This window comes from Hyperolius riggenbachi, chromosome 3 (genome assembly GCF_040937935.1).
Source record: "Hyperolius riggenbachi isolate aHypRig1 chromosome 3, aHypRig1.pri, whole genome shotgun sequence".
NCBI lineage: Eukaryota > Metazoa > Chordata > Amphibia > Anura > Hyperoliidae > Hyperolius > Hyperolius riggenbachi.
The window spans coordinates 285625064-285645041 of record NC_090648.1 but is presented as its reverse complement, the minus strand read 5'-3'; the positions used below and the strand labels follow the sequence as shown (position 1 = coordinate 285645041).

At 43.8% G+C, this 19978-nt stretch overlaps 1 protein-coding gene across 4 annotated transcripts in view; it reads left to right on the top strand.

Moving 5' to 3' along the window:
* The window catches only part of CFTR (CF transmembrane conductance regulator), a 210613-nt gene that overhangs the window by 127834 nt on the left and 62801 nt on the right, over window positions 1–19978 (top strand). For all 4 annotated transcript variants that reach the window (XM_068276426.1, XM_068276427.1, XM_068276429.1 and 1 more), the window contains 2 exons: window positions 778–1028; window positions 6089–6168. In XM_068276426.1, coding sequence (XP_068132527.1) covers window positions 778–1028; window positions 6089–6168 — 331 coding nt within the window. The remainder of the gene's footprint in view (window positions 1–777; window positions 1029–6088; window positions 6169–19978) is intronic.

The window sequence follows — 19978 nt, the reverse complement described above, 5'->3', positions numbered from 1 at the left end:
TTGTAATGCCTTAACACTCCATTGTAATGCCTAACCCTATTTCCCCCCACCTAATGCCTAACCCTACCCCCCAGAGGTGCCTAACACCCACCTAATACCAAATTCTAATTTCCCCGTATGTGCTTAAAAAGAAGACCATCCCCCCCTACATAATGCCTTACCCTAACACCCCCTTGTAAGTGCCTAACCTTAATCCCCACTTAATGCCTAACCTTAACACCCCTTGTAAGTGCCTAACACTGACCTAAAATCGGGCACCTTAATGACTGATAGTTATAGCCCATGCTCGGCTACTACCATTAGATTCTATGTAATAGCTGATTGCCTACTAGCCACATCAGGCATCCAAATGACCGTGTGGACACCTGATTACCGAAAATTCACACAGGTATTCTTTTAGATGCCTGCCGTCCACAGCTCCCAATTGCCTTGATCTGACCAGAGCTTCCTAGTCATCCTCCCTGCTGTCACCCGGTGTCCGTATAGACACATAGCATGCTGCTTTACAAAATACAGACACTAGATGGCAGCAGTGATAATGGCTGCAGGTGGTTCTGCTTCTCTCCAGCACCCTGCAGAGCTGAGTGACACTACTCAAGCATTCAGGGCACAGTAGAGTAGTTGTGCGTGACCCAACTCAGCACAACCTGCAGCCCGACAGTAGTCTGCAGAACGGGGGTTGGGGACCCTGACAAGTTTGTCTTAGTTTATAATAATTTGTTATTGATAAGTCACTATTTGCAGGAATCTTATGTATATTTATGTGTTTTTCTATAGAAACGGTCAAGTACAAAATACTACCACAAGTGGGAATACGTCCTCCAAGGCACCAGTCATCGTGACCTCTACTAGCTCATACTATGTATTTTACATTTATGTTGGAGTGGCTGACTCTCTCCTAGCTATGGGCATATTCCGTGGGTTACCTCTTGTGCACAGTCTCATATCTGTCTCCAAGGTTTTACATCAGAAAATGCTGCATGCCATTCTGTATGCTCCCATGTCCACCTTCAATACTATGAGAACCGGTACGTTCCTACCCTGCCAGACACTGGAAATGAGGCTATTACAATGAGCATTGCTTATGACTTTGTGGTTCTTTCTTTCTCTTTTCCTCTCTTGGCATGCAATCTGTCCTATGGCCTATGGGATCTGTGCTTTATCCTTTATTGTTATTGGGAAGCCTTGTAAACACTCAGGTATTTATTATTTCATATATACTGCACTGGTCATTTTAATGGTGTCCAATGGTTTCACTCGTGTAAAATCTAAAGCAACGACATGATCTATTAGGCTTATTTAAGCTGATCTCCATATAGGAAAGATTATGGAATTTTAGAGAAGACTGAAACAAAGCTCAAGGTAATTACAATTATTAAAAATGGCATTACTGAGTCAGCAGAACAGAGTTAGTAGCTATGGTATGTAAAGATGGCCATAGATTATGTATGCTTGATCAGACAAAAGATCAGTATCTCTCTTAACCTGCTGAGCGGTCTGGACGAGCTCAGCTCGTCCAACACCGCCAGAGGCTGCCGCTCAGGCCCTGCTGGGCCGATTTCAATGAAATAAAAAGCAGCACACGCAGCCGGCACTTTGCCAGCCGCGTGTGCTGCCTGATCGCCGCTGCAGCGCGGCGATCCGCCGCGTGCAGCGGCGAAAGAGGGTCCCCCCAGCCGCCCGAGCCCAGCGTAGCCGGAACAAACAGTTCCGGCCAGCGCTAAGGGCTGGATCGGAGGCGGCAGACGTCAGGACGTCGGCTGACGTCCATGACGTCACTCCGCTCGTCGCTATGGCGACGATGTAAGCAAAACAAGGAAGGCCGCTCATTGCGGCCTTCCTTGTTTATTCTGGGCGCCGGAGGCGATCGGAAGAACGCCTCCGGAGCGCCCTCTAGTGGGCTTTCATGCAGCCAACTTTCAGTTGGCTGCATGAAATAGTTTTTTTTTATTTAAAAAAAACCCTCCCGCAGCCACCCTGGCGATTTAATCAGAACGCCAGGGTGGTTAAGGTGCTCAGTAACGGTATAGTTTTTTTACCAAATGAGAGCTTTCGATGCGATTTTTACGATTGAATTGTATAGAAAATTCACCATTTATGAAGGAGATCAATAAGGAACTATTCTTTGGTTGATTGCTAAATAGGATAAAATCGATCCGAAAGTTGGATTTTATGATTACATTTGAAGAAAGAATCATTCAGTAAATGTGAACAATAATAATTATCGATAATTGCCTTCCGATTAGTTACGATCGCTCAAATCGCAGAGAAAGATTGCATTTAGTGAAAAATGGTACCGTTAATGGGTACCTAAATAGGAATCATTTATCTGGTTTTCCTCCTTGCACCACTAGATACTCAATCTGATTTCAACAGAAATCTGCTCAAATATAGATTGAAATGGCATTGTTTCCACATTGGTATTCCACATTGGTATTGCTTGGTGCAGTACAAAGCTATGCAGCTGTCAATTGCCAGCATACACTCCCCACATCCCCCTGCCCTTCTTTCTCCACCCAATTGACATAGGAATGGGCTTTCCTAAATGAAATTCGATTATTATTTTGATTGTAAGTTAATTAAGAGAGCCATAGTGTTAATAGATGTGTTGCTCAATGTAATGTTTTTATTAAATCAAACATCTAATCTATTTAAAAGATCTAATAGTGTTCGGGTGCCCTTATGTTTCTGAATACAGAAGCCTCACAATTAGCCCAGCCACTGTACAAAAAGCTGTATTGATGGTGATCACTAGAGAATTATGCACTATGGCAGTGGTCAGGGGGATTTGTTATGGTGGGCAGGGGGATTTCTGCATTGGTGGGCAGAATTAAATGAGTTGAAGGTAAATTGCTGCATGCCACAGTATTCTCCTGAATGTGATAAAAACTCCCATAAGTCTTAAAGGGACACCGACCAGTGCAGAAACTATGGAAAGATGCATATCATTTTAAAGCTCTCTTTCTCCTCTTTCCAATGATATATAAACCGCCGCCCTACGCCTTTTAGTTTTCGCTATTTTCGCGATTGAAATAGAGAAAACTAAAAGGCATAGGGCCGCGGTTTAGGTGTCGCCAGAAAGAGGAGAAAGAGAGCTTTAAAATGATATCCATCTTTCCATAGTTACATTGTATTACACAGGGCGACTTTTTCTCAAAGTCAGCAGCTCCATTCAGCAGAAAAAGTCGCCCTGTGTAATACAATGTAAAGATGGATATCCCCCCCCAGCAATGCGAGCACAGATGCTTCCTGCTCGACCTTCCTCCACTGTTGTCTGCAGTATATGCACACAGGGAGATGTTGCTTGCTTGACAGTTGGAAAAAGATGTTATTTTCCACAATGCAATGAGGTTCACAGACTGCAAACTGTCAAGTCTAAAAGCAGGGACAGGACGCAGAGACACAGGGTAGCGAAAAATACAGAGGCGCCAATAGGATAAAAGTAGTACCAATTTAAAACCAATTAAAACATGGCAATGGTGGACTTGCCTACCCTACAGAAGACCAAAACGCCACTATGTGTGGTACAAAAGTAATAATTTAATTAATTTAGTACTTTTGTTCTTTATTGGGAGTACTAAATTAATTAAATTATTACTTTTGTACCACACATAGTGGCGTTTTGGTCTTCTGTAGGGTAGGCAAGTCCACCATTGCCACCCATGTTTTAATTTGTTTTAAATTGGTACTACTTTTATCCTATTGGTGCCTCTGTATTTTTCGCTACGCAATTATCCACCTGGTGGATGGGTGTGAATACCCTTCTTCTTCACAGAGAGCGACTTTTTAGCCTGAGCGGGGACAGGTCTAATCTCCCCGTCTGAGAAACAAGTGGTTGCCTCAATTCGGCAACCCACCTTTGTGAGTATAAATTTATCATTTGACCTTTTATCTCAATCAACTTACAATAATACACTATTGGGGGCTCTCGATTGTTTCTTTTCTTTCTTTATATGCAGAGACACGGGGGTTTTATTATATAGGATATGTTTAAATAAGTGATTTTTTTTGGTTATTGTAGGTGCTTTTTTATAAAACAATGATAATTAGCTGCTTTGTACTTAGTCTCATGTCGCTGCATGTTGCAGCACTATGCAAAAATATATTTTGGCCTATTTATAAAATACTTTTTGCAATATAAAATATCATTATGATGACCAGCTATCTTTACTCTGCCACTGCTGGCCCACATCTGGTGAAATAAGTTTACTTGGTGTTGAGCTGACCAATGAGGGAATGACAGGGTATTCTGCCCACCCATTAAAAATAAAATAAAAAAAACAAAAACAAATCTGTGATTCGTGGCCAGAGGTTGATCGGAGTTCAGCTTAAGACTTACTGCCAAATACAGACTACTCTGCAGTGCCATAAAACCTGAAAGGTGGGAAAACTATTATGTAATCTGGTACCAAAGTGCACTTATGAGAGTGATTACATCCCTGTAAACTAGCAATGTCAGAATCTGCTCAAAGCCTGAAAGGGCCATATTTACAACAGGTTCCTTCAGCATGCATTTAACAAAATACATCTCTTTTTATATCAGTTATTGCAATTCATTTTAGGTGTCTTTTTCCTTGCTTATAATCTTATTTAAAAGACTGCTTAAAACTGTGGTTAGAATTTGCCTTGTCTAATTTGGAGGTCTGTTGGGAAATAATCAAGCAAGTAGTCTCTCTCTATTTACATATGACATTTAAATAGTATGAATTATTAAATAGTATGAGTAAGTTTCCGCTCCCACTTGCAGAAAAAATGGCGGTTTTCCGCAATGGAAAGCAGTGGTAAATGGACCAATTGACAGATCATATGTTATGTAGGATCTGTTCACACATGCCCATTTGCAATTGATCCGCTGCGACCATTGTGGGGTGCAGAACATATTCTTGTGCAATGCACGATAATTTCAGGACACTGGATGGAACTCGGACATGACATAATTGCAATGTTAAAAAAAAGGTAGACCAGCACATCACCAGGCCGACTCTGATCGGTAACCAACAGAGATGTGCTGACCCGCCCCCCCACCCCCCAGAGACAATGATTGTACCTTGAACCCAAAACAGAAGCTCTGCATATGCACTAAAAGTAAAACTGTTAAATGGGAGCAGCTGGTCGCAGTTTTTGTACACAGCGAAAAAGGGGCAGCGCTGCTTAGGACAAACTGCATCCAAATGACTACCTGCACAAGTTACAATGTTATGTACCGTATGACATGTCAGATGAAACACACACACCGCGGAGACCCTAGGTGAAAGTGTTCTGCAGCGTGGACATTCCAGCGCATCTGCTGTCAACAAGCACAGCACAAATCCGATATGGTGGGAACCAATCCTAAGATTGTAGCCTAAAGAAGAAGTTAAAAACTTTCACAACTCTTGGTTTTTGATGTACAGAACATTATTATTCCTATACATTGTCCAGTCCAGTTGTGCAGTACTTGTTTATAGACTTCAAAATTACAGTGTTGTTTATAAATAGATTAATTAAAGTTCAAGTTATGAATCAGTGGAAAAGAAAAGGTGTCACATCTGAGCAGGGCCACAGGCACACTTAGGTGGGACATGCAGCGGATCTGTGCTGCTGGGTAACAGCATTCTGTGGCAAACACTGACATGTGTGGGGCTACAGACTCCACCATTCCTCTGCATTAAATTGCAACTGGAAAGTGCTTGGTGGTTTGCTGATTGGAGTTTGCTGATTGGAGGATGAACTCCTCCAATGCAGTGCAGTTGTCTGTGTCAAACATGTTATGTGCATTTTTAATGCTGTTACTTTGCGCTTGTTCATTTTCCAAATGCAGCATGTTGTATTCAGCTGCGCTTATAAAAAAACAAATGCATAAAACCTTATGGCCCAAACACAGCACAACTGCAGAAAAAACAGGGAATGGTGTATTTCTGCATTGCGTTTCTGCATCTTGTCAACACTAGCCATAAAAGTGTGTTTCTTATGTTTCTTTTTTGAAATGGACTTTTGTTTGCATTGCATGTGTTAAGAGACTGAAATGCTTCGCAATGTCTGAACTCCGTTTTGATATGGATTTCATTGCAGTCCATAACCAATGTGTTTTGTCTTTGTTACACTAAAGGACGAATTCTAAACAGGTTTTCTAAAGACATGGCTATATTAGACGATCTTCTCCCTCTGACCGTGTTTGACTTTATACAGGTAGGTCTGCACTTTTGCTCACTTCATTTAAAAAAAAAAAAAAAAGCACGCAGAGATCTCTTAAAGGGGCACTGTTGTAAAAATTTTAATTTAAAAAATGTAAAAATAGTTGTAGAGTATGTTTAAGTATATATTAGCTAAATAGATATCATAGTTAAACAATACACACAGGTCCTATGGGAGCACTAAAGGAGGCAACACCTTTTAAGCTACATATACACATCCAACCGTGCACGGCCATCACCACAACATGCCGGGAACCATGACAAACTATTTACACAACTTGTATTTTCCTGCACCAACCATCTGAATGACCAACTTACTTACACACTGCGCACGCAAGCGGCACGTCAGATTGCAGGTCATGGCTGCATTCAAAACAAGTCGTCCAAGCGACGTTGTACACGTGGCCAACTGCACGATATCAGGCCAACAGTCATGTTAGTTTATCCACCCGATGGATCAGGAAAACAGCCTGTTATCAGTCACTCGCCTAGTTACTTGCCATGCCTGATTGTCTTCCAACACACCAAAATCAGATGACAATCAGGCAGTTTGGTTGAGCTTGTGTACAGGCCTTTACTGCATGTTTCAACATGTAGCCAATTATATCCTCAACAGTGGAAGTTGTTTAAATCAATGTTTGCAACAACAACAAAAAATCTAAAAATTCCAAGCCTTCCTAATGTAATGTGGCCTCTAGACGGGCTTTATTCTCTTTCGCTGAAGACTGAGTGAACAAACACTTCTGGAGCCATGACTACAGCATGGCTACAGCATAAATCAGGGAAGTCCAAGTGAGATCTCTGCATCTGGATTTTCAACAGTTTTACGTAACTATAAATGCCTTTTACCCACCCACTCTCTTTCACATGTCATCAGTAAATGTAAAGTCTGACACATCTACTTTTCCGAAGGTTAGTATTGAATGCGTGGGCTAGAACATTTTTTTGTTTTAATTTTTCTCTTTGATGTCCAAGCCCATTTATTTCAGTTTTACTTGCTTTCTGTCCCTGTGTGAGCTAGTTATGGAGACAGACAAAACAAAAATGTCTTTAACTAGGGTGGGCAGAGAAAGGAGTTGATTCACTAAGAAAAATAGCGTGAGTAACCTCCTGTTACTTGCGCTATTTAACCCTGAGTGCCTTAATGCATGCTACGTGCGCTATTAACTTTGGCATAGTGACAAGACAAGACAAATAACATTTATATCACGCTTTTCTCCTGGCGGACTCAAAGCGTCAGAGCTGCAGCCACTAGGACGCACTCTATAGACAGTAGCAGTGTTAGGGAGACTGGCCCAAGGTCTCCTACTGAATAGGTGCTGGCTTACTGAACAGGCAGAGCCGAGATTCGAACCCTGGTCTCCTGTGTCAGAGGCAGAGCCCTTAACCATTACACTAACCAGCCACTACTGTGTGCGTTATTAACTTTGGTCAGAGGTGCGCTCGCTAAGCACAGCATAGTGAGCGCTAGTAGCTTATGCCCAATATTAGCCAATAACGGGCGCTCCTGTCACATGACAGGCAGCCTTTTGGGCCAATCAAAGTGTGGGGATCACTTTCCTCCTGGGCGGTATGGACGAGCTCAGCTCATCCAGTAACGCCGCGCTGGATTGCTCAGGCCCTGGTGGGCCGGTTTGCATAATTTTTTTTTAAACACGCAGCTAGCACTTTGCTAGCTGCGTGTCTTACCCGATCACCGCCGCCCGCCGCCGATCCGCCGCTACCCGCCGTGAAAGAGGGCACCCCCCCCCCCCCAGACCCCTTGCGTAGCCTGGCCAATCACTGCCAGGCTGCGCTATGGGGTGGATCGGGACTCCCCCTGACGTCACGACGTCGATGACGTCATTCCGTTAGTCGCCATGGCGACGGGGGAAGCCCTACAGGAAATCCCGTTCAGAACGGGATTTCCTGATGGGTTTGATCGCCAGCGGCGATTGGAAGGGTGGGAGGGAGAGAGCAGGGAGGGGGGAATCATGTAGCTAGCGCTAGGCTAGCTACATGATAAAAAAAAATTAGGTGAAAAAAACCAGCCACGACCACGGGGATTTAGAATGTCAGGGAGGTTAAAGATACTGGACCCAAAGGGGTTCAGGACGGGATGAGTGGAGTGCCTGTTATTGGCTAATGGCTTTCGTAAGCTACTAGCGCTCGCTATGCTGTGCTTAGCGAATGCTCTTCTGACCAAAGTTAATAACGCACGCTATGGCAAAGTTAATAGTGCACAAAGCATGCATTAAGGCACACAGGGTTAAATAGCGCAAGTATCAGGAGGTTACTTTTCTTAGTGAATCAACCCCAAAATATTTTGAAAAAAATGATGGACAAGCACCATATATAAATACTATAACGAGTGGATAAACAACCTGGGTATAAACTTCAAAATGCGAGATATATAAGCCTAGGTGTGGAGTGGGATTTGCTAATAGGTAAGCAATACTATAAAGAATACAGAAAAAAAACACCCAAAAACAGCACCAAACCAACTCAGATTAGTACAAAATATAAACTAAGTTTTATTGAGATTACATAATTCCAGAATAAAAACATAAAAAATCACCATAGGTGATGCAGCGGGGTGTGCAAATCTTAAGTCACAATATATAGTAGGACCTCCAAACAGTAAATATACAAACTCCTAATACATCGGTGGATATACCGTATATACCCAAGTATAAGCTGATTTTTTTTTGCCCCCAAAAAGTGGCCCAAAAGTGGGGGTCTCGGCTTATACTCGAGTCTCCCCCCAAGTGCACCCCCACCATATGCACAACAGAGCTGCGTGGTTTTTCCCCACCTTTTATTTTTTATACCTGCAATAGCAGTCTTCTCCCCACCGTACATTTTATGCATGTGTGCCCTCGGGTGGATGCCATTCAATCTCACTATCCGCGCTGTCAGATCCTTCCGATCTCCGGGTCGGGGGGAGTGATTACACCGCTGTCCGCACTGTCAGATCCTCTAACTTCCGAGCTCCGGGTCGGGGGATGGGGCTTCGCATATGCAGAGCAGTGAGTAATTATTCCGGTCTGCACAACGCTGCATTCGGTTGCTTAGGCTGTCAGTCCGTCTAATTGCTATGACGCCCTCTAGTGGCGCCTCACTAGAGGGGATCACATCAGAGATGCGACGGGACTGACAGGCTAAGGAACGGAATTGCAGCGCAGACCGGTAAAATCACTCACCGCTCTGCCTATGCAAAGGTCCTGGTGCTGCGGTGACCCGGAGTGCGGCTCTGTCAGTGTGAATGGCAAGCATGGCTCTCCATATACAAAGGCCCGCCCCCCAACCGGGAGCTCGGAAGTTAGAAGACCTGACAGCGTGGATCAGTGAGTTTGAATGGCATGCACCCGAGGGCACACATCCATAACATGTACAGTGGGGAGAAGATTGCTAGAGTGGGTGCAAGAATGGTGGGTAAGATTTTACACAGCTCTGCTGTGTCTACGATGGGGAGATCGTCTATACATTTGTGCATAGTGGGGGCACACATCCACTACAAGGGGGAAGACACAGCTATTATGTAACCTTACATTATCTCTTATTATATGTAAAGTGACCCGCAGGAGACCCAGGAGTAAACCTATAGCATATGGTGATAGAACTGTGTAGTTAGAATCTGCCTATGCTCCACTTTTCATTCAGTTGCTCAATTGGGGCATTTATTTACATGACTTATAAGCAAGATTCACCCTGGAATTCCACCTGCCATTTCCTACCCTCGGCTTATACTCGAGCTAATAACTTTTACCAGGTTTTTTTAGGTAAAAGTTGGGGGGTCGGCCTATACTCGGGTCGGCTTATACTCTAGTATATACGGTACACCAATTATTTCTATATACAAGCTAAGGTCAGCTAGTGAGTGCATAATATGCTGGGTAAAAAAGCCCAGCTTTAGGACACAGAATGGACAGATGAAGAACCCTGACAAGGCTATGAAAGTGCACCAGTGCAATGGAGTGAAAAGCAAGAGGTAAAAAAATGTTTATGTGCTTGAAAGAGCGGAGGAGGACCGAGTTCACTGAGCAAGAATCGCCATAACCACTTCACCACTGAGGGGTTTTACCCCTTGAGCACCAGAGCAATTTTCACCTTTCAGCGCTCCTTCCATTCATTCGTCTATAACTTTATCATTACTTATCACAATTAAATGAACTATATCTTGTTTTTTTCACCACCAATTAGGCTTTCTTTAGGTGGGACATTATGCCAAGAATTATTTTATTCTAAATGTGTTTTAATGGGAAAATAGGAAAAAATGTGGGAAAAAATTTATTATTTTTCAGCTTTCGGCCTTTATAGTTTTTAAATAATGCATGCTACTGTAATTAAAACCCATGAAATTTATTTGCCCATTTGTCCCGGTTATAAAAGCGTTTAAATTATGTCCCTATCACAATGTTTGGCACCAATATTTTATTTGGAAATAAAGGTGCATTTTTTTCAGTTTTGCGTATATCCCTAATTAGAAGCCCATAGTTTATAAAGTAACAGTGTTATACCCTCTTGACATAAATATTTAAAAAGTTCAGTCCCTAAGGTAACTATTTATGTATTTTTTTTAGTTGTATTTTTTTTTTAAATAATAATTATAAAAATAATAATAATACAAAATTGGGGAGTGTGGGAGGTAATGAATGAGTTAATTTTTAATGTATAACTAATGTATTTGTATATGAAAAATGCTTTAGGGTGTAGTTTTTGTTTATGCGACCTGCAAGCATACAGGAAGTACGCTTGCAGGAAGTTCAGGGAGGCTGGGCAACTTTCTTTTTCACAATGATCGTGCTGCTTCTTGTAGAAGCAGCTGATCATTGCGGGGGGCAGAGATCAACAAATGGGAAAGGTTTTTCCCGTTCATTGATCTCCGGGCGAGCCGGCGGCGGTGTGCACGAGCGCGGGGGCGCGTGGACGAGCGAGCGGGAGCGCGGACAGCGGTGGGAGCGGTGTCAGGTACGGATTTCTCCGTCCCTTGGTGGTAACAGGGTGGAAAAGGGACGGAGAAATCCGTACCGCTGGAGGTAAAGTGGTTAAAGAGAAACCGTGACCAAGAATTGAACTTCATCCCAATCAGTAGCTGATACACCCTTTTACATGAGAAATCTATTCCTTTTCACAAACGGATCATCAGGGGGCTCTGTATGGCTGATATTGTGATGAAACCCCTCCCACAAGAAACTCTGAGGACCATGCTCCTGGCAGTTTCCTGTCTGTGAACCTTGTTACATTGTGGGAAATAGCTGCTTACATCTGTTTCCAACTGCCAAAAAGTAAACAGCAGCTACATCACCTGCCAGCAGTAAAAATGTCACCATGTGATAAATGTCAGAATGTAAATCAGAAATTTAAAAGATTTTACAATGGGCAAACACTGACTACATCATTTATACATAATTATTGTAAAAATGAAGCACTTTTTTTATTACATTATTTTCACTGGAGTTCCTTTTTAAGGGCTTACACCCCCCTAGTGACCAGGCGATTTTTTTTACGATTCCGTGCTCTGCAGCTGTAACAGTTCGCTGCACAGCCATACAAAATAGTGTACAAGTGGATCTTACCTCCTTTTCTTGTCACTTGTAGGCCTTTCTTGTGGTGGTCCCTGATTGCTTCTGCAATCATTAGTTTTTTTATTTTTTTAATTTAAACAAGAGCCTTTAAAAAAAAAAATTTATTATAGTTAACCCTCCCTCCCACTTTCCCCCCTAATTTGGCCCTAGGCGGGGATCGGATAACTTTCCATCCTCTCATAGGGATCAGCCTATGAGAGAGATTTCAGAGTAAGCCGCTCAGAGGGACAACTAAGTGTCCTCTGTACATGCTGCACTAGATTGCAGTGCTGTACAGATGTAAGCAGACTGTTATTTAGTACAGATGTAAACAGACTGTTGTTCCATCACACAGCGGGGATGCTCGCACGGTCCCCTGCAATCTCCTCCCCAGGACTTGACGCAGTGGCGTAGCTAAGGAGCTGTGGGCCCCGATGCAAGTTTTACAATGGGGCCCCCCATGCACTCTATATATAGCAATTGAAACGGCGCACTAAAAGCTGCCAATGGCAACTACAATGTCAGAGGTGCAAGAAGGGGATGGGGAATAGTTTGTTAATGATTACCACTATTCAAAGTATATATATAAATGATTATTATGAGCACAGGACCAATATAGAGCTAATACTGTAGTTGAGGGAGGGCCATTCGGGGCCCCTCTGGCCCAAGGGCCCCGATGCGGGCGCTACCGCTGCACCCCCTATTGCTTCGCCCCTGACTTGACGCCTTTCGTCATTATGCGGTCCTGGGGGAGCCACACTGTGGCCGCTGATCGGCGTTAGGCGGTCGTAAGGTGGTTAATGCATCTCGCGGTATCACCTGCTTGGCCTCTTTCTGAAGCGGGTGAACCTGCAAGATACATTAGGACGGTTGGCGCTCGGTGTACTCGGTCCTCCTCTCCTCTTCTAAGCACGTAACAACCTTTTAGCTCTTGCTTTTCACTCCATTGCACTGGTGCACTCTCATTATCTGTCAGGGTTCTTAATTTGTCCATTCAGTGTCCTTACACTGGGCTTTTTTACCCAGCATATTATGCACTTTTTTTCAATTTTGTATACTCACTAACAGACCTTGGCTTGTATATAGAAATAATTGGTGTATATCCACTGATGTATAAGGAGTTTGTATAATTACTGTTTGAAGGTCCTACTATATGTTGTGACTTAAGATTGGCCCATTATGTTTGTACGTCCCGCTGCATCACCTATGGTGATTTTTAATGTTTTTATTCTGGAATTATGTATTCTCAATAAAACTTAATTTGAGTTGGTTTGGTGCTGTTTTTGAGTGCGTTTTTCTGTATTCTCTATATGATCTGTTATTTCTGCTGCTATCCCATATACTTCCTATCCTGTGGACTCTTCAGGGCTCAAATTACTGTTTTGGGTGTATCTAAAATAGGTACAGGTGCTCCTCCTCAGATCCTCAATCAGGACACGGACGGCAGTAAAAACCCAGTAGATGTTCTAGTCTTTCCCATTTTTTTCCCCAAAATTTTACCAAAAAGTTTAGTTTAATGCTAGGTACGCACCACACATTTCTATGAAAATCGATCAAAAAAAGATTGAAAAAAACGATGTTGCGCTACTGAAAATGCAGCAGGAGGACCAAGAGAATAGGGACAGACGCCAAAACCTGCAATTTAAAAGGACACTTAAGTAAAAAAAAAAATGAGTTTTACTCACCTGGGGCTTCCAATAGCCCCCTGCAGCTGTCCGGTGCCCTCGCCGTCTCCCTCCGATCCTCCTGGCCCCGCCGGCAGCCACTTCCTGTTTCGGTGACAGGAGCTGACAGGCTGGGGACGCGAGTGATTCTTCGCGTTCCTGGCCACAATAGCGCCATCTATGCTGCTATAGCATATATCATATACCATATAGCAGCATAGAGGGTGTTAATGTGTCTGGGAACGCGAAGAATCACTCGCATCCCCAGCCTGTCAGCTCCTGTCACCGAAACAGGAAGTGGCTGCCGGCGGAGGATCGGAGGGAGACGGCGAGGGCACCGGACAGCTGCAGGGGGCTATTGGAAGCCCTAGGTGAGTAAAACTCATTTTTTTTGTTTGACTTAAGTGTCCCTTTAAAGGTATCCCTGAAACTATTTTGGATACAGATCTCCCTAATTATCTTCTTGAGTTTTTTAAGCAATTGGTGCCATCTATCCCAGAAGCAGATTGGAGGTTGGACAGAGCCCATAGATCTCTTGCACCTAAGCCTCAGCAAGGAGTTAAACCTAGAGATGTTGTGGTACGTTTTCACTACTACGACAGCAAGGAATCACTGGCGAAGGCAGCAAGGAATTTTCCACATCTGGACTTTAAAGGGGCCCAAATTCAGGTGTTTAACGACATAGCTGTCTCCACCCTTGAGAAGTGTCGTTCGCTACAGCCGGTGATGTCTATTCTGCAAACGTATAAAATTCCATACCGATGGGGCGTCCCGTTCAAATTGCAGGTTCACAAAGATGGTGTGTAGCATTTTATGAGAGACATTTCAGAAGCCGTCAAGTTCTTGGATAAGTTGGGTCTCCCTCTCCTCCCGACGGATTACAAATCGCGGGTGTCTCAGAAACATGCCAGATCCCCTCAGAAAGACTGGTCGGCTCTTCCCCCAAAAATGGCTAGAGTTTCCAGGCGTTCCTCTCCTCGTCATCCTGCTATGGACACTTGAAGTAGTTTTTTCAACTTCACAGTTTTTGTGATTACTGGAGCCCGTCCTACGCACTGTTTGCCATGGGCGGGAGTTGGGCACCTCCACCCGTTGCTAGTCACACCTCCACCTATGGGTTGTTGGCTTCGTCACCCCTTGCCTTGGTTTAGACTACAATCAGAGTGTTTTTTTGTTTTTGTTTTTCATACTGCCATGGCTATCTCAGGCCATGCAAAGTTCTTATTTTCCTATCCGAATTTCTATGTTATTGATCTATCTGTTGAGTAATTGTTCCCTTTTTTCCTTTCACTGATCAAACGTTTAAAATTCTAATGTTATGTTGTACCATCTCATTCCGCCAATGCTATTCATGCACACCTGTTTTTTCTACTGACATTTCTACATGTGAACCCCTATTACATACACCATGCTGAAACTTGTATCATATAATGTGAAGGGGCTGAACTCTAACAAGAAGGGGGTTTTAGCTCTTAAGCAATTCCGTGAGTCAGAGGCAGATATAATCCTTGTTCAGGAGACTCACTTTAAGCGAGGTGGCTCCTTCACATTTGCCAGTAAACATTTCCCTGTCCACTATACAGCGAGCTGTCCCACAGGTAAGGGAGGAGTAGCCATAATTTTTAAACGGGACATGAATATTGAAGTGTTATCCACTAAATTAGATCCTAAAGGCCACTATATTATCTTAAAATGTAAAATGGGAGACTTAACCTTTGTGCTTATTAATCTCTATGCTCCTAATGAGCGACAGGTGGCCTTCATTTCAAAGGTACTAGCTTTCTGGCAGGACATGGACTGTGCTGCTGTCATTGTTGGTGGAGACTTTAATGTCATTCATTCCCCAGGCCTTGATTGGCTATCACCCAATAAATCAGCACCTTCAGCAGCCACTTTTCATCTAGCCAAGTGGTTCCGCAAACTGATTAGGTCATACGATCTAGACGCAGTCAGGATTGCACTGTCAAACCAAAAGAGATTCACTTTCTACTCACCGGTACATCAAACCCATACTAGAATAGACCATTTTTTGGTCTCTGCTCCTAATCTTAGATGTATGATTAAGGCAGAAATCCATGACATTACGTGGTCTGCTCATGCCCCTATTTCGCTTCAAATTTCCACTTCGTTACTCAGAAAGAAAACATTTCATCGGCGACTTAATGAATCTCTTCTGCTCAATGAAGAGACTAAATTGACTCTGCAATCCTCGCTGCGGGAATTCTTTAAGTTAAACGAGGATTCGGTGGATAAGCTATCCATCCTGTGGGAGGCGCATAAGGTGTACATTAGAAGTCAGTGCATCGCCCTGGGATCTAATAAGAAAAAACAAAGGCTTTTGCAGAGCGCGGCACTGACCTCGGATGTACACAGAGTGGAATTGGAATATGCCCAAACCCCTTCGTTACACTTGCTGAAGCGACTATTGGAAATGAGAAATTAATTGAAAGACATACAGCTAGCTCAGGCAAATAAATCCCTATTATTATGAAAAAGCGAATAAACCTCTTACTCCAAAAGCCAAAATGCTGAGGACATACTTCTGCACCTATACCGGATAAAATTGTAAAGTCTGGAGGTGACACCCTCTATGATCCCCAGCATATTGCTGACGAGTTTAGTCAATTTTATAAGGATCTTTATTCCTGTCTAGACAAGGGTAGACATACTGCATTTGATGCCAATAAACTGGATCAGTTTCTATCTCGTTGCAGACTGCCTAAGCTTCAGAAGAGAGATCAAGATCTTTTGAATGCTCCTATAACCTTGGCGGAGTTGTTAGAGACCATTAAAGCAACACCCCTACATAAGGCGCCAGGCCCAGACGGGCTTCCTAACGTTTATTATAAGACCTTCCAAGATACCCTGGCACCGTATATGGTCACACTTTTTAACAACCTGATGAACGGTTTAGCTTGCCCGCAGTATTTTGGTCACTCCTTCATCAGTGTTATTCTGAAATCAGGTAAAGACAAGACGGCTTGCGGTAGTTACCGTCCCATCGCTCTCCTTAACCACTTGAGGACCCACCCTTTACCCCCCCTTAAGGACCAGCGCTGTTTTAGCTGATCTGCGCTGGGTGGGCTGTGCAGCCCCCAGCACAGATCAGGGTGCAAGCAGAGCGACCAGATCGCCCCCCTTTTTTCCCCACTAGGGGGATGATGTGCTGGGGGGGTCTGATCGCTCCTGCCTGCCTGGGTGTTGCGGGGGGGGGCACCTCAAAGCCCCCCTCCGCGGCAAAATTCCCCCCTCCCTCTCATCCCTGTCCCCCATGGCAATCTGGGCTGCACAGGACGCTATCCGTCCTGTGCAGTCAGTGACAGGCTGTCCCCTGTCACATGGCGGCAATCCCCGGCCGCTGATTGGCCGGGGATCGCCGATCTGCCTTACGCCGCTGCTGCGCAGCAGCGCCGTACAATGTAAACAAAGCGGATTATTTCCCCTTGTGTTTACATTTAGCCTGCGAGCCACGTTCGGCGGCCCGCAGGCTATTCACGGAGCCCCCCGCCGTGAATTGACAGGAAGCAGCCGCTCGCGCGAGCGGCTGCTTCCTGATTAATTAGCCTGCGTCGCTGGTCCTGCAGCTGCCACTTTGCCGACGCGCGGTATGAGTGTGCGGTCAGCAAGTGGTTAATACTGATTACAAGGTGTTCATCAAAGTTCTGGCGACTAGGCTCGCTAGTATCCTTCCAGATTTAATCGATAAGGATCAAGTAGGTTTTACATACTTTCGACAAGCTGGGGATAATACTAAGCGAACAATTTATCTCATTGATTCTTTGAACCATACTAAAACACCGGCCTTGCTGCTTCGTTTAGAGCAGAAAATGCCTTTGACAGGTTGAGTTGGCCTTACATGTTCTCCCTTCTGAAGCATTTGGGTGTTTCGGGTTCTTTTGCAACAGCTTTCTCCCTTTTATACTCAGCCCCTACGGCCCAAATCAAATTGCCCTCGGTTGCTTCTGTTCCCTTTCAAATAAAAAAACAGGACTAGACAGGGCTGTCCTTTATCGCCCCTTCTATTTGTCCTATGCATTGAGCCACTGGCCTCAGCTATTCGAGAATCTCCAGACGTCATGGGAATTTGTGTGGGTTCTAAACAATTTAAAATATCGTTATTTGCAGATGACATTTTACTTACTCTGACTAACCCCCTGACTACTCTTCCGTCTCCATAAGATTCTAGTCAAATTTAGGGCCCTCTCTGGATACAAAGTTAATGCCTCTAAGACAGAGGCACTCCCGATTAATATCCCTCTAGAAATGGCCTCCATTATAAAAGCTTCTTTTCCATATAGCTGGTGCCCATCTTCAATTCAATATTTGGGTATACATCTTACCTCTACCTACAACAGCCTCTATTCGGTTAATTATACTCCGTTGTTAGCAGAAGTGAGGCGTTTATTGAAAACATGGTCTCCCCTCAAATTATCCCTTCTCTGTAGAATTTGTAGCATATCCATGTCTATATTACCGTAACTACTATATCTTTTCGAAACTCTACCGGTAAAAGTATCTTTTACGACTTTAACGGCACTTCAAAAAGACATCCTCCATTATATTTGGTTAAACAAATCCTCTAGGATCCCACGCTCGGTTATGCTGACCAGGAGAGAACACGGAGGCCTTGGCGTTCCTGACATCACAAAATACTATTTAGCTGCCCACTTGAGACATGAGATTTCTTGGACCCAATTGCACGCATTTTCTAAATGGATGCAAATTGAAAAACGTTGCTTAGCCCCTGTTCATCCGTGTTCTCTCCTTTGGTCGTCAAGAATCCCTGACACGGTCAACCCTCTCCTCCATACCATCCATTTTACCAAGAATATTTAGCATTACTGCTCATCAAAGTTCCCCTTTTCTACTAACCCCTCGTCCTTAGTTAATGTAATTTTTAATCCATTGATCCCAAATAGCTCATCATCCTTAGTAGTTAAGGGTTGGTCAGGTGGCAATATCTTTCAACTTAGGCACCTGCTAGATCCCTTTTCAAAGACATTTGTCTCTGCAGAGCAGCTCTCCCAACAGGTCAACTTAAAGAGACACTGAAGCGAAAAAAAAATTATGATATTATGATTTGTATGTGTAGTACAGCTAAGAAATAAAACATTAAGATCAGATACATCAGTCTAATTGTTTCCAGTACAGGAAGAGTTAAGAAACTCCAGTTGTTATCTCTATACAAAATAGCCATTAATCTCTACGACTTTCAAAGTCGTGGAGAGGGCTGTTATCTGACTTTTATTATCTCAACTGTTCCTTAACTATTTACTTTTTCTCTGGCAGAGGAGAGTTAACAGACTGCTCTGAAAGAATCATTTTGAATGCTGAGTGTTGTGTAATCTGCACATATTAGTGAATGATGCAATGTTAGAAAAAACACTATATACCTGAAAATAAAAATATGAGAATATTTTCTTTGCTGCTAATCTTCTATTAATTATTCATAGTACACAACCAATTCATTATATCATATATATTTTTTCGCTTCAGTGTCTCTTTAACTCCTGCCCTATGCTTCAATTTCCATCAAATCAAACATTATGCTAGATCCTTAGGGAATTCATTGCAAGTTTCTGGTCTGTTCTCTTGCTGGGGAGTTTGCATACATTCGTTATGCAAATCCCCTACCTGCCTTCTTTGATGACTGGCACTATAAGAGCTTTATGTTTCCCAGAAGGCTTTGCTGGTCATTTCCCTTCCATGGTCTGTTCCTGATGGACACTGCTGGAGTGTCAGCCATTGCTATCTAGTATAGTTAATTCCTGGGGGTTGCTTTAGGCTCCCCTTCTAGCCCAGTCAGGTTGTATTATCTGTTCGTTTGTTCTGTTGCCATTGTCCTGTCCCAACGGCGGTCGACAGGAAATGGTTCTGGTCTCTGTTCTTGGAGTATAGCTGGTGCAGCGGTTGCTACCAGCTATCTCTTCTGATCTGTCTCTTTGGATCGCGCTAGCCACTTTTCGCTAGCGCTGTGGATCCTTCTGTTCTGTCTCCTGGGATCGCGCTAGCCACTTTTCGCTAGCGCTGTGGATCCTTCTGTTCTGTCTCCTGGGATCGCGCTAGCCACTTTTCGCTAGCGCTGGGGATCCTTCTGTTCTGTCTCCTGGGATCGCGCTAGCCACTTTTTGCTAGCGCTGTGGATCCTTCTGTTCTGTCTCCTGGGATCGCGCTAGCCACTTTTTGCTAGCGCTGTGGATCCTTCTGTTCTGTCTCCTGGGATCGCGCTAGCCACTTTTCGCTAGTGCTGTGGATCCTATCTCTCGCTTGTCCCTGTTTTCGTGTGTCTGTCTTGTCTGTTACGCTTGCTGGAGGCTCGGTGAGGTAACCGTTAAGCAAGCGCTCGCGTCCTCTGTTTCATGTTTGTCTGTTAATGGTTAGTTAGGCGTGCTTGTCTCTATTGTGCTTATCACGTGGAGACCGCGCATAACCGCGTGCACTGTTGCGAATGAGTGCGGTGTTCGCGGTTAGCTAGCGTTTGTTATTTTCCGTATCTCCTCATTGTATTATTTGCAGTGCCTTTGCTACCCTCGTTCCCTGTTTTGCTCAGTCTTGTGTCTCTGTCGGCAATCGCCATTCTTGCGATTGCATTCCC